General features: G+C 52.1%; 6 protein-coding genes across 6 annotated transcripts; 5 read left to right on the plus strand and 1 right to left on the minus strand.

The window, feature by feature from the left end:
- Positions 1-505: 505 nt before the first annotated feature.
- Positions 506-1,096, plus strand: N7468_007896 (uncharacterized protein; the record flags this gene model as incomplete). Its single annotated transcript, XM_058477192.1, has 1 exon — positions 506-1,096. The coding sequence occupies one exon, from the start codon at positions 506-508 to the stop codon at positions 1,094-1,096; it is 591 nt and encodes a 196-aa protein (XP_058327537.1).
- Positions 1,097-1,118: 22 nt separating this feature from the next.
- Positions 1,119-2,407, plus strand: N7468_007897 (glycosyltransferase family 2 protein; the record flags this gene model as incomplete). Its single annotated transcript, XM_058477193.1, has 2 exons — positions 1,119-1,341; positions 1,410-2,407. The coding sequence occupies 2 exons, from the start codon at positions 1,119-1,121 to the stop codon at positions 2,405-2,407; spliced, it is 1,221 nt and encodes a 406-aa protein (XP_058327538.1).
- Positions 2,408-2,796: 389 nt separating this feature from the next.
- Positions 2,797-4,985, plus strand: N7468_007898 (uncharacterized protein; the record flags this gene model as incomplete). The annotated part of the gene is made up of 7 exons (XM_058477194.1): positions 2,797-2,844; positions 2,929-3,017; positions 3,068-3,456; positions 3,513-3,837; positions 3,889-4,019; positions 4,189-4,289; positions 4,353-4,985. 7 exons carry the CDS (start codon positions 2,797-2,799, stop codon positions 4,983-4,985), a joined length of 1,716 nt encoding a protein of 571 aa, XP_058327539.1.
- A 514-nt stretch (positions 4,986-5,499) lies between these two features.
- Positions 5,500-6,645, plus strand: N7468_007899 (ribokinase; the record flags this gene model as incomplete). The annotated part of the gene is made up of 1 exon (XM_058477195.1): positions 5,500-6,645. One exon carries the CDS (start codon positions 5,500-5,502, stop codon positions 6,643-6,645), a length of 1,146 nt encoding a protein of 381 aa, XP_058327540.1.
- Positions 6,646-8,108: 1,463 nt separating this feature from the next.
- Positions 8,109-9,215, plus strand: N7468_007900 (uncharacterized protein; the record flags this gene model as incomplete). The annotated part of the gene is given in 3 exon segments (XM_058477196.1): positions 8,109-8,214; positions 8,271-8,624; positions 8,644-9,215. 3 exon segments carry the CDS (start codon positions 8,109-8,111, stop codon positions 9,213-9,215), a joined length of 1,032 nt encoding a protein of 343 aa, XP_058327541.1.
- Positions 9,216-9,704: 489 nt separating this feature from the next.
- On the minus strand, positions 9,705-11,768 carry N7468_007901 (transcription factor TFIIIC subunit TFC1; the record flags this gene model as incomplete). Its single annotated transcript, XM_058477197.1, has 5 exons — positions 9,705-9,986; positions 10,070-10,964; positions 11,019-11,127; positions 11,176-11,544; positions 11,639-11,768. 5 exons carry the CDS (start codon positions 11,766-11,768, stop codon positions 9,705-9,707), a joined length of 1,785 nt encoding a protein of 594 aa, XP_058327542.1.
- Between the last annotated feature and the right edge of the window lie 2,020 nt (positions 11,769-13,788).

The raw sequence follows: 13,788 nt of genomic DNA on the forward strand, positions 1-13,788 counted from the left end.
ATTTGATTGATCGAAATCAACCTCGATAGCAGAAGCGAGCTAAAATTTAAAAGCACGGCATGACATGAAGATCGCAGTCCTTATTAAGTAGAACTACACCCTTGGGGTCCATAGTGTATTTCATTGCTGCCTACGCATCCACCAACCGTTGGGCGCCATTCACCCCGTGCTTCTGCAGCCAACCCTACGACATCCTTAGCTCGCTGGTTTGCGGACTTTTATTTTGGTGAAGGCCAACAAAAACACGAGGCTACATGGGAGGTACTCGAAAATGGAGATAGTGAGGGGCTCGATGGCTCATACCGAGTCCTATTCGTAGAAATTCCGTAGCGATCACCACCCAACGGCCGAGGGCTCAAGGCCCCTGGGAGGTAGCGAAGCCGTATTAAGTTATTTGGCCTCCCAAGGGTTCGCTCCTAGCTGGCTAACTAACCTAGATTTGTTCAGCTGTGATCTTATATGGGGAGTTCACTTGCCGCTGTATAAATTATTCGCAAACAACATTATGGAATGGGTGACCCGCTGTCTGCCAGGGTTTAGTATCATCGGCTTGGGCCTACTCCTCGCTTCGGCATTTTCAGACCTGCTAAGATGGCAGATTTGGGCTGGTGCTGTCCCTCTATGGTTGAACCAGCCTTTCCGTGGCGGATGGTGGAGTGGATTAAACCTCGCGCAAAGCATTTTCGTTGTATACGCGATTCTCATCCATCTCGAGATGTTCGGATTCACCTGCCGGCTCGGATGGGCGATATTTCGTGTTACCGGTAAAGTAAAGGAGGCTCTTTTGAGGCGCCCAAAGCCGTCTGCTCCCATTTCCCCAAGTTCATGCGTTTCGGACGAGGGTTACGCAAGCCAGCAGTTGTCGCCCATGTCGTTACCGTCACCGAGCCCATTCAACGAAAATATCAACCTCATGACGCTCGATGAAACAAGCGAACCTGACGAGGAAGAGGTTATACATGCCATCATCCTTCCCAATTATTGTGAGGACTTGCACACACTCGAGACAACACTTAAGGTGCTGGAATGTCATCCGCGCGCCCAGTCGCAATACGAGGTATGGTGGATTTGCCCCGGGCATGATGTGCGGGACTGACTTCAAACAGGTTTATCTCGCAATGGAGCAGAAGGAGGCCGCTTCTCTTGACAAGGCTGCCCAGTTGGTAACTATGTTTGAGACGTCGTTCCGACACATTCGCCCTACCTTTCACCCTGCCGGCACTGAAGGGGAGATCGCTGGGAAAAGCTCGAACGTCGCATTCACCGCACAACGTGTGGTAGATATCCACCAGGCCGAGCTTAGAACCGAAAACTGCAAGGTGGTGATCACCGTCATGGATGGTGAGTCAGACAAAGCAGCCTTGTCCCCGTGCACAAAGCAGGGCAAGATCCTCCTAACGTATCTGTAGCCGACACCCATCTCTCGCGCGACTACTTCACGGAAATCCGTCGCTTGCACTATGAGCACCGTGACGACTCAGACCGCGCCGTCTACTGCTGCCCTATCATCTTCGACCGTAACTCACACGAAACGAATGTTATCGTTCGCAGCGCCGATCTGCTCTGGTCCTTCGCTGGCATGTCCACTATGTTCCCAGGAACTATGATATCAATCCCAACCTCCGTATACTCCCTCCCTCTATCTCTCGCCCAGAGGGTCGGCGGATGGGATAGTGGCCCTTCCGCCATTGGCGAAGACATGCATATGATGTTGAAGTGCTACTTCGAAACAGCCGGAAACGTGGTGTCGCGCGTGGTTTATGTCCCTGCCAGCCAATGCAACATCTCTAGTGATAGCGGTAGCGGCTGGCGCCACGCGTTAGACACCTGCATCGCGCGATATGGACAGGCTCTGCGACACATGTGGGGATCTTTGGATTCGGGCTTTGCTGTTCGACGCACTCTGGGTTACTTGAACCACAGAAACCGCAAGGCATTCTTCCATCCGCGTCATTTCGTTTTGCTGAACCTGCTCTGGGAAGCCCATTTCCTGCCGTGTCATTTGGTCATTATTTTGCTCTTTTCCGTCCTCTATACAGCACTCGTGCCTGCAGGGCAGATTCACCCAACGCTGAAATGGGCCTTCGCCATCAATGACGTTTTCCGCACTTCATCGTTCATCGGCATGAATATCTGCCTAGCTCTCAATGAGCGTTTACATGCGATCTGCTTAGCCGCGCGGATGCAGGACATGCGCGAGGCAAACATTCCGGACACCGGCTGCGCCGAACGGGTCTGGTATAAACCACAATTCCTCCTCGAGAGGATCTGCTTCCCCATCGCTGGAACGCTGTATGGGGCGATTCCGGCTTTGCATGCGATCATCTTCCATTTCTGGACGGACCGGTTGGTCTATCGAGTAAGTAAGAAGCCGACCTTCGTGGTGGACGCGGCAGCTCTGGCGTGATCTAGTTGGTCATCGCGCCCACATGGTATGGGTTATGGAATTCTGAAAGTCCGTCTCCCGCGTGTTATTTTTCTTCTATTCTTTGTTTGGATATGATCACCCGATATACTGTACTGGCTCTGGATGGGGGCCCCTCAATCTGAGGGCCACATCGCGAGATCGCCAGTTTAATTAATGTAATGAGAATCGACGATAAGGACGGGCTTTGGGAGAGTTTGATTTTCAATGCGCCGATTCGCTGCGGCGGCCGCGAGTCCACTTTTTTTGCTTCTCCAACTTCTCCGTTGGGGTCACGAGGCGTAGTATCAGACTCGGGGTATAATATATTATCTTCAGACTTTCCTCCCTCATTCCTGGTACAAATCAAACATTGACATTTAACTATCTTCATGATGGCAGATACTCACCGCGTCGCGATCATTCAATGGCATATCAAGGTGTGTGGCTGACCTGCATGACGTCTAGTCAAACGTTTGCTATCGATGACGCAGATAAGATCATATTAACCACGATCTCTCCAGGCCCTTGAGATCGAGTATAACCACGCTACAGCATGCGATTATATTCGCAAAGCTGCTGCACAAGGTGCTGAGCTCGCTGTGTTGCCTGAGTACGTATACCGCCAAACCGACTCAATCTGTGCGCTGACCCAGACCCAAGATACCATCTGAGTGCTTGGGCCCCGGAAGATCCACGATGGGCTCAGCAGGCGGGCGAATCCGCCAAATACCTGGCCAACTACCAAGCGCTAGCCAAAGAGCTGAACATATGTATTGTACCAGGTACTATCATTGAGAAGGAGGCCGATCGGTTGTATAACACGGCATATTTCATCTCGAACACTGGCGATGTGCTCGGGAACTACCGCAAGAAGAATATCTGGCACCCGGAACGTCCCACCTTGACGTCTTCCGCACACGAGAGACATGTCGCCTTTGACACGCCTATCGGTCGCGTTGGTATGCTGATCTGCTGGGATTTGGCCTTCCCAGAAGCCTTCCGTGAATTGATCGCCGCCGGGGCAGAGATTGTGATTATTCCCACATTCTGTAAGTAGAACCGTGACCGGGACTATCTATATGTAGTCACTGATGGTCACTCATAGGGACACCTCACGATGCCTCTCCCGAGGTAAGGAGTTACAATCCAAATGCTGAACGACTGTTCTTGGAGTCAACCCTCACGGCACGCACCTTTGAAAACACCTGTGCGATCATATTTGCCAATGCAGCCGGGCCTTCGGAGGACTTTTTGGGTCTATCGCAGGTCACACTCCCCCTGGTGGGCCCGGTGGCCAAGATGGGATGTGAAGAAGGAATGCAGGTGGTCGACATGGACATGAGCGTGCTACAGGTTGCGGAGAGGAACTACAAGGTGCGCCAGGATCTCCAAAAAGAGGACTGGCACTATGTATATCGGCACACTACTGCGTGATGATATTAATGTAACTGTATCCGATGGGTGTTTAAACTGCTTTTCAGTCGAAAGGGCATTCTTCAAGTGGACTCGGCAAATCTGGTGGGAGTGGGCAGAACTTCCATTGAGGAATGCAATGTGAAGTCCATGATCAAGACTGTGGACTCGGATACCATCTATGCAAGTGGTGAAAAGGGTACGTGTAGGAATTAGAACACCTTGAAAGTTACCAATGTTCAAAGCACTGGATGACCGAAGATCAGGAAACGGACCCCAAAAAAACGCCACAGTCAGCTTCCCCGCCGCAAGACTGCGCTAATTGGAAATTGCTTGATGCTGATCAACTGGCTGTTTTGCAAGGCAAGAGGGTATATATGCGTGGGGCACTCATATCATGGCGCAAGAAACCAGCCAAAAGGAAGTGAAATCGCTGGGAAATGACCGAGTTGAACTTGTCCCATTCGAGGTGAGCCGGAGGTCCCGCTGTCTTCCAATGTTGACCAAGATCGGTATGAGATAACACCAGCAGCCTCATGTCCATTTGAAACCCTTCATGGAACTTATCACGAGGCACGCCGATATTCTTGCATATGTCAATTTCCCCGACGTCAAGACCGATGAAGAGTTCATGCGTGACTTCTACGATAAAAACATCGCATCTGGCGGAACAATTCTATTTGCCATTCTGGATAAACCTCCTTTCTTGAGGGAAGGAGAGACAGGCGAATCGAACTTTGCCGGCGTTGCGTCAGTACCTCGCGTCGAAGCTGGAAGCTTTGCCTCAGAGATAGGCATTATGATATCTCCGAGGTTCCATCGCACTCATGTTGCTTCCAACGCCATCGGACTTTTATTACTCGATGCACTAGATCCTCCATCTGCAGGAGGGAAGGGCCTACGCCGGGTAGAGTGGCTGTGTCATGCGGATAACACTGCATCACGGAGGACCGCTGCACGAATGGGATTCGAGTTTGAAGGAATTTTGAGATGGAAAACAGCCCTGCCCCGTAGCCGGGTCGGGGTTCCTGTTGATGCGCTTGAGAAGAGAAATGGCACCAATAACGAGTTTCTGGGGAGGCATACGGCTATCTTTTCTATCGTTTGGGAGGAGTGGGATCAGAAAAGGCCAGCAGTGATTGCCCAGATGCAGCGCAGGCAATAAGTACGCACCAAAGCCTAGGTCGCCAAATTTCGGGATTTCAAAACCTCATTCTCATGGTGAATGGATATATGGCCGGATATACTCCCGCTCTAGATGAGGTCTTGGGTCATATTTTGCACATGCTATTCTAGTTCGTGTCCAATTCCGGATTGGCGAAGACCTCGTACGCATACACCGTGTTTTCTACGGTGGGGTCGAAGGAACCATTATACCACAATCCATGGATGTGGCTATTTCAAAATTGTGCCGCCTAATTTCCAAGCGAGGTGTCGCTCAAGCGACTTGAAGCTTAAGAAGTAATTGTATGGCAAGTACACGCTAACCCTATAGTAGACTAGTCCCGTCCGGATACGTCAGAGAGTAGCCCGCCGGGACAAGCATTATCGTGGAGCAAGTCAAGAATAGAAACCACCTTGGAAATAAACACATTCTTGCATTCTTAGGGTGAAGATAAGGCAACATCCTCTTGCTTCCTCAGCCAATTCCCCCGATCCCCAAGCACAGAGCTACAACCATGGCCCCCCTCGTCCGAGTGATCGGCTCCCTCAACGCCGACATGGTCTCCGTCACCCCGCGTGTGCCCGGCCCCGGTGAAACCATCACCTCGACCTCCTTCTTCACCAGCGCAGGTGGTAAAGGCGCAAACCAGGCCGTGGCCTGTGGCCGCATGTCCCGATCACAACCTACCTCGGAGGGTTTCAATGACAAAAGCGACGTGCAGGTCGAGATGGTCGGCGCCGTGGGAGCTCTCGGCGGGCACTTCAACGCGCTGCTGAAACCCTCGCTGGAGAAATCCGGCGTGGATACGTCGCGCGTGCGCATACTCGAGGATCAATACACCGGCGTTGCAGTGATCGTGGTCGACTCGTCTGCTGGCGGTGAGAACCGCATCATGTTCAACCCCGGCGCCAATTACACGGGCATGCAGCCCACGGCGGAGGTCCTAGGCAGCGCACTCGCGGCGCCGGTACCCGACGTGATCGTGATGCAGGGAGAAATACCCACCGAGACGACAATCGGAGTTCTGCGGGAGATCAGCAAGGCCAAAAAGGCCAGCCGGGCTGCCGGGAAACGAGGCATCTCGAGCGGGCCGGACGTTATGCTGAACCCTGCGCCTGCGCCGCCGGGCGGGCTTCCAGAGGACGTGTACGAGGCGGTGGATCATTTAGTCCTCAATGAAACCGAGGCAGAGTTGATGTCGCCGCCGGAAGAGCAGCTTCTACGTGTTGTTCCGGACGCGGCGGGGCTGGACAGCAAGGAGCAGGTGGCGCGGTACTTCCACAAACTCGGGGTGAGCTATGTGCTCATCACGCTGGGAGCGAAGGGTGTCTGGTACAGTGCTACAGATGGCGGATCATCAGGGCCCAGTGATGGAGTGAAACGCTTCACGAACGAGGTGCCCGCGGCACCTGCGTCTCGCGTGCTGGATACCACGGCGGCAGGTGATACATTTGTCGGTGCTTATGCGGTTACAGTGGCTCGATGGCGCGAGCAGCGGCGCCTGGATGGCAAGGCAGGAGATGATATCACGGATGTGGAGAAACCTCAGCGCTATAAGGCATTCATGGACGACGCGATGCGCACTGCTGCAAAGGCATCCGCCCGCACGGTGGAACGACAGGGCGCTATGGATTCCATACCGTTTGAGAATGAAGTATAGACGTTGCAAAAATTATGACATGTTAATGTGGAACGAATACAAGATAGACCATTATGCCAGGTTACATTGGGCTTCTAGGCTTGACGAGATAATACTCCGATTTGTAGGATGCAAATGCACTTCACGGGGGTGTCTCGATCGAATGCATCGGGACCCATAGTTCGCGTTAGTATTAATATGGTGAAGCATGATTGCAGGGGGGGAACATTGCAATGTAAAGTTCCACGATCCTTAAGTCCAATGGTTTACAATGAAGGCCATTCGGTAGTAGAAGATCACCCTTGAGATTGCCCCTTGGAGGCAATCGAGCATGCTGCGAGGGCTCCGTGCGGCGACAGAAGACTGAATGAATGGCTCTGAGCCAAGGACGATATTAATAACCTTGGCCGGCATGCAGGTGCGGAGGGGCGGTGGCGTCCCTTCACGAGCCTGATCGTTCGATTCCTTTCAGCAGGGCTTGCGTCGAGTATGTACGGAGGCTGTCCATGCTTCACGAGGGGAAATACCCCGAGGTGAATACTCGGGGGGGCTTCTCCCAGCCTTTTGCCGCCATTCATGCATTTCTGCGACGTTGTCCACAGATCTTGGAGCGAGTCAGTCATGCCGCATGATGCCATGGATGGTTCACTGGGGAGGAGTTCCAGTGAGCCGCAGTGTGTCGAGTCTGAGTGGCCAGTAGCTAGAAGACCTCGTTCTAACCACTGCATCTGCACCTCACGTTTCAAGCCGACTCAGCCGTGATGAGTTGGCAATACGGTTTCTGATACCGACGTGAGGGGGGGGGGAACCGCGAAGCGTGTAGAAGCGTGTAGCGTGTCGACGCGACGCGGAAAAAGACCCCATTCACCTCGATCCACCATTTTAAAAGAAACACTTCATTTTGAAGACAAGTAATTGTTCGTCACTGAGCTATTACTATGGGGTCTAGAGAACAGCTTGAGGCTGCTATTCAAGAAAGAAACCCGTGTTCCATAGATCGCAGGGTTCCCGATGGAAGGGGGACCCCACCTGAGAATGGGAGGGCGGCATTTCCTGCATGAACGCGCGACACGCTCGTTCGGTATGGTTACTGCAGTACGGAGTTACAAGGACGTGATCTCCAAATACAAGTAGTTCTTCGTGTCCCTCATGCCCTCCTTACTCGACATTTATGGGGGTGTCTCTTAAAAGCCATTTATCCTATCGTGCCAATCCACCTCCCTTAAGACAGCAGCCTTCGTCCTTCCTTCGTAGTGCCTCCTCAAGTCCACCTCACGCCTCTCCTTCACAATCCACATTCCGACCGTTACCTTGCCACCCTAAAGTGTCTATAAAATCCTCCCAACTTCCATATCTTATTCCTCACACACAATCCTATCTTAAGCCGGGGCGTTTGGTGCTTGGGCGATTCGGTCTTCCCATACTGTCATAGCTCAACATCCCCACTTAGCGTGTCAAAACAAACCCAAGCCGCCCCCTTCACCATGACTGCTCTCGCCTTACCTGCACGCCAGCCGTTTGCCAGTCTGGACACTCCAACGATGCAACCTCTCATGCGATCCAGACTCAGCCGGCAAAATGTGCAAAATGGTACGTTGAGTCGTCTAAAGCCTGCGGCGTCCGAACTATCACTGACATCCCCGCAGGCATTGCTCTTTCCGCAAAGAACTCGATCTTCATGGACGAAGACTCCGAGAACATCGATCCTTCCTCAAAAAGCTTCTCCGCCAAGCGCAAGCGCGCTCTCGATGATGACGAGATCTCCAAGGGCTCCCCGAAGCCCCTGAAGACTTCTCGTATTGCCCTGACCACCCGCGATCCCAAAGCTTCTGTCCGAAGTCTGTCGACGTCAACCCCAGTGAAGACGCTTCCCTCCACACCCAAATCCGCTCCCGTGCCCAGGCCAGCTGGCCGCACCCCTCCCAGAACCAGCAAGACCCTCGGTCGCCGGTCCGCCATTGCCAAGCTCCGACCAGAGTCTGCTAAGCGCAGCGTTGCCCGTCCTTTTCTCCCTTGCAGCCGCCTTAGCACCGCCTCCAAAGCCCCAACCCAAGGCCAAGGCCTCGTGGTTCTTTGATATCTACGTCGATTCCGAACAAGAAGAAATGACCAATCTGCTCCAACACTCCACCGGCGTCCTGGATATCAGTGACGATGAGGGTAAAGGTTCCCCAGCTGACAGCCGCGGAAAGGAGAACGTGCCTCCTGCCGAGCTAGGGATTGATCTTCCCCACTCTGCCCAAGCTACCTCCCTCGCTGCGCCTGTTGTGGCTCGCAAGGCCCCGAAGATGGAAGAGGATCGTGCGCCGCTTGGCGAACTCGATGCCGCGGACTACTATCCGGAAGGCTGCAATGCCTTCTCGGTTGCCCTTGTCCATGAAGATGAGCATGAGAGTGTCCCCTTCAAGAAGGCCTCCGGTCTTACCCCTTTTTCCGCTTCTACCTTTGTCCCTCCCGCCATCACTACTTCCATTGCTTCTATGCTGGAGGCTTCTATGACTCCCAAGTCCCCTGAGGAGCCATCCTCCAAAGAATCCACCTCCGACGCCATGGAAGCTTCTGAGGAAGCCCTTGATTCCAAGTTCAACTAGGATTTCTCCTCTGGCTTCTCAATTGCATATGCATCAGTATGGCGTCTCAGTGGTTCTCAGTCGGTGCTCGGTATGTCCTCGGGTCTGTATGGCGTTATGATTACGACTTATGGTATATGACATTTAATATTTGTTGGCGTTTCGTGTTTTGGTGCGGTGTCGGCTTGCTCATCTCAATACCCTTTTCATTTGGGTCGGAAAGTCTTTGCGTCTTGTCTGTTTGATCCAATTACTTGGCTTTTCGAATTTTCAGATCGGTATCCAGAGTAGCTTAGTTTGATAGTAACAAATGATCAATCTTCTATATCAAAGTCTACCTACGCAGTATAGCCAAATAAGAAGCTGGGATGATGATCCATATCTGCTTCCTAGGTCTAGGGATGACGCGAGAGCGTTTAAGCCGTAATCTCATTTTATTAGATATCAAAATGCGACTTGTATTCGCAGAATAGGCCTAATAGTAGAGCCTGAGTGGATCAATTGTCCAGTTCAAACCATATCGTCATCATCATCTGAATCCTCATCCTCCTCGTCATCCTCATCTTCATTATCGTTATAATCACCCTCGACTTCAGACTGAGGCCCGGCCGCCGCTTCGGCCGCGTCCCTCGCAGCCATCGCCGCAGCGACCTGGTCCTCAAGCATCTCGGCCCTCTCGATCTCCTCTTCCTCGCCTTCACTTTGCTCCACATCGAGCTCCTGGTCCTTCTCCCCTTCCGTCGGCTCTCCCGCGCCTTCTCCCTCGCCCTCTCGCTGTTTCTTTCCCTCGTCCTACCATTGATTGTTTTCTCCGCTCTTTCCCCACCGTCCTGGGGCTTCTTCCACTTTGGCGCCGATTTTGCCGCAGCCCGCACATCAGTCGCCATAGCAATAACCTTCGGCGAGCACTCCTCCATGTTAACCTGAAAAAGCCTCGTAATCTCCTCTTCCGTATCCGCCCGATCCGGCAGTGCAGCAATCTTCTCGAAATCCGCATCATCCATCTCATACCCGTCAAGTAGCGCCTGGATCTTGTTCCGCATAATGACCTTGACTTTCGCCGTCGTGCCATTCCCAAACCACCCATCGCCAGACGCCTCGCATTCCTCTCGTACGTGCGGGCGCTTCTCAGGGCCACGGGTGAATTCATCGGGAGGGTAGAGAATGTTTTTCACGACAGGATCCTCAATGTCGCAGACCATCCAGATCCGGCCATCGCGGTGTAGAGGCAGTTTCCCCGTGAAAACGTAGGACGTCGCTGTCTCGAATCCTTCGCCCGTGCTGATATCCACGCGTGGGGCTTGGTATCGACGTCCTGTGCCGCCGTCGCGGGAGAGCGTTAAGTCTGATTCTTGGGGCATGAAGCGGAACATGAAGGTCTGATAGTGCCGCCACTCCGGAGACGTGCGGGGATCGTGCCCTAGTTTGATGATGGCGTCGCGCCAGGGCCCAGAGCGGAAGATATAGCCCACGTAGGGGATAGCATGGCGGAGCATGTAGCGCTGGTCGTCGTTTTCGAGGAAGGGCCGTAAAGCGCGGCGGGTCCAGGCGGGGCGCTCTTCGAACAGTTGCTTGAGGTTTTCGATAGTGGTGCGGAGAACGGTAGGGAGTTTTTCGATCGGTGGGAGCGTGTCTTTTGGTTTGGATGGGACTTCTTTCACGTCGTAGGAGACTAGGTGGCTTCGGACTGGAGCGGCGGCTTGGGTGTTGAATGTGACCAGTTCGCCGTACTCGCCCATTTTTTGTTTGATACCAGGATTTTGGTGGTACCTAGATGCTATCAGCTATTTCCCCGGGCTACGATTGACAGATGTGAAGACTCACATGTAAATAAATGGGACGGTTTCATGGGTGAACGAAGGTGGTGGGATGAGGTCGGCGTTCTTGGAGGCACCTTTGCTCAGACTGATATCGAATTGCTTCATTTTTTCCACTGCCAACTTAGCATGAGAGTGTACCATTCGATGATTAGTATACTCACAGTTGTAGGGCATGATCTTTTCGCGGAACCTTTGTGTGAACTCGCTGTTAGTGCTCGAGAATACGTAGTCTGGCATGCCCCGGAACATATGAGTACGCTGAACCTTCCCTACTGGTTCAACCGTATATCGATTTGGGTTGTCCTGGAGCATGCGGAGAATATCCTGGGAGGTGCGTCTCCAGGGTCTCTCTTCTCCGGTGTCCTCGGGCGAAGGATCTCTGAACGGCTCATCTGTGCCCCGCTTGCGCTTCCGGCCTGTTCGTTTGGGCACAGTGACTTTCAGAAGCACGTTGTTAGAAGCAACGCTAGATGACACCAAAGGCCGGCACATGAAATCCTCTGGGCGCAACACCAGATTTGCTGGAGTATCTGGTTTGGGGGGGATTCATAATCTTTAACGAAGTCAGTTAATGTGAAGATGAAACGGTGTAATGAGATGAATAGTTACGAACCCTCTTCATACCCGTATCTCCTTGCAGAGTGTCAATCGCTTTGTCGAGGTTGCGAATCACTGCTGGATGCTCCACACTGACAAGGCGACGCGGTGGAATATGATGGAAAGGCGCCGTCCTGGCCTCACGGTTACCATCCATGATGGGCCGGGTTATGTGGTCCGAGTCTCAAGAGCAGGTTCAGTCTGGGCCACGTAAATATATCGCCTCCTCTGTACCCAACGGCTGTGAGCAAGGCGAATAAGGACGGCGGGGATCAAGGGTGCTCCGTTCTGCTTTTAGGGCTGTAGCACTTGATTCAGCGACCTGGAAGGCTGATCAAGCGCGTCATATGTTACATTCAATCACAGAATATGCATTGAGTGTCGAGTTTGCCGCCTAGATGTTCCGTGCCTCCATTTGACTCCGAGATGCTGCGAATCGGTATATGATGACTAAGCAACATTCCAAAGGCCCTGGGGAGCCCTGGAACCCGGAGCTTCCACCTTCACCATGGAAGAGAAACGAGCTCTTTCCAACACAGAGCCCGATTCTTATTTACAATGACAAAGTCTGATATTTCTTTCACGCGACATTGCAAGGGACTAGCTACCAACAAGCGCCAGGTACCTGTAGCCAAATTTGACAGCTGATTAAGAATTAAGATATTTGCAGTTGTTGCATTAGTTTCCCCTCATGAACTACCTACTATGTATACCTTGCCTCAAGAGCTGCTCTTATTGAACGGCTTGACAGCCTAGTCCTTCGTTTAATTTCGTGCCTTCTCCACAAACCTTCACCCCACATGCGGATAAGGTGGCGCGCTTGCCACTACAGCCCGCCACAACTCAGCGTACTCGTTGCAATAGGGAAAAAGATGTGGGTTCAAGAAACTCCAGCTGAAGACATGATAGTGGGTTGTGCAAATGGGAAGTTTGAATGAGGAATAAATAACCAAAATCGAAAACAAAAAACCAAAATCGTATCTTTCTGCTGCACGGACGCTCTATGCCCCCTAGCTCTGCAGGCTTACAAGTTTGAGGTCACGCTCTCATCGACTTTGAGAACGTATTCAAACTTAGTAGAAGCCTGTCATTCTTTATTCTGATACTAAATTTGTTTTCCCTTTAAAGTCACTCGTAGCATTCTCAAACCTTAGGACCTGTGTATTGCGAAATGCGATGATCTTCGCCAGTGAAGCTTGGACTTGAAGACAATATGCTGTCACTGGGACCGCTCATAGACGATGCTTATGTAGATATATTTACCTGCTCCGGAGCTAGAGTCATGGGGTCCGAGTCGGCCACCGTGCTCATTCCCGGGCAGGTTGAATTTGGATAACCCAAGGGAGGAGGAACAACTTAATTACTTAAGACTCACTAACGTATTGGAGTGCTAGAAAAATCAAGAACTCGAGATTTCCCCAGGCCGGGCATAACATAGCCAATGTTGGGCCTTGGGAGCTTCTGGCTCATGGGAAACGACACGTGACAATATGACATAATATTTTGTACCTTTGCCCAGGTTAGTTAACTACCTAGGTAGGTGGGAAATGCATACAAAATAACAGCGTGAGTTTGGGCGGACTGTCGATGTCACCATAATAGTTAGGTCACTGTGTAAATTTTCCCTAGAAATAGAAATGCTACAGCCCGTTCATGCTAAGAATTAAGTGCAAATAATATTTCTGACAATAGGCGATAGCAATATTATTGGACAAATCCGCTTCCCACTCCAAATCGCTATCACAGCCAGGAGAGGAACATTTCCCTTTACCATCACCTTCTCACCTCCCCCTCCACGAAACCTGCTGTCAACACCACTGATCGCCACCCACGCCCTGTTATTGTCTTATTCAAGACAACAATCTCTTGACCCCGACTTTAATGGTGGGTTACAATCGAGTGGCCCTGACGCTTTCGAAACCCCCCGCTCCTGACCTGCCACTAAGCGACACGGCGATCCCGGACGAAACCCCATCTCATACCAACACCTGCGCTGTCCAAACGATATCTTTCCACGCAGCAACACCAATTGTTTCATAGTGTGTCACAGTGGTATGTACCAGCCCTCTTAGTTCGCCTTGGACATTCCTCGTTCCTTTCTCCAATTCTCTCACTCCATCACTTGAGATGTCCGCCCCGTGCGCGTCCTGCGACATGGCCCGTTCGGGGCTTTCACC

This window comes from Penicillium chermesinum, assembly GCF_028974085.1.
Source record: "Penicillium chermesinum strain IBT 19713 chromosome Unknown utg000006l:1.0-2335141.0:1.0-2336784.0, whole genome shotgun sequence".
In the NCBI taxonomy this organism is placed as follows: Eukaryota; Fungi; Ascomycota; class Eurotiomycetes; order Eurotiales; family Aspergillaceae; genus Penicillium; species Penicillium chermesinum.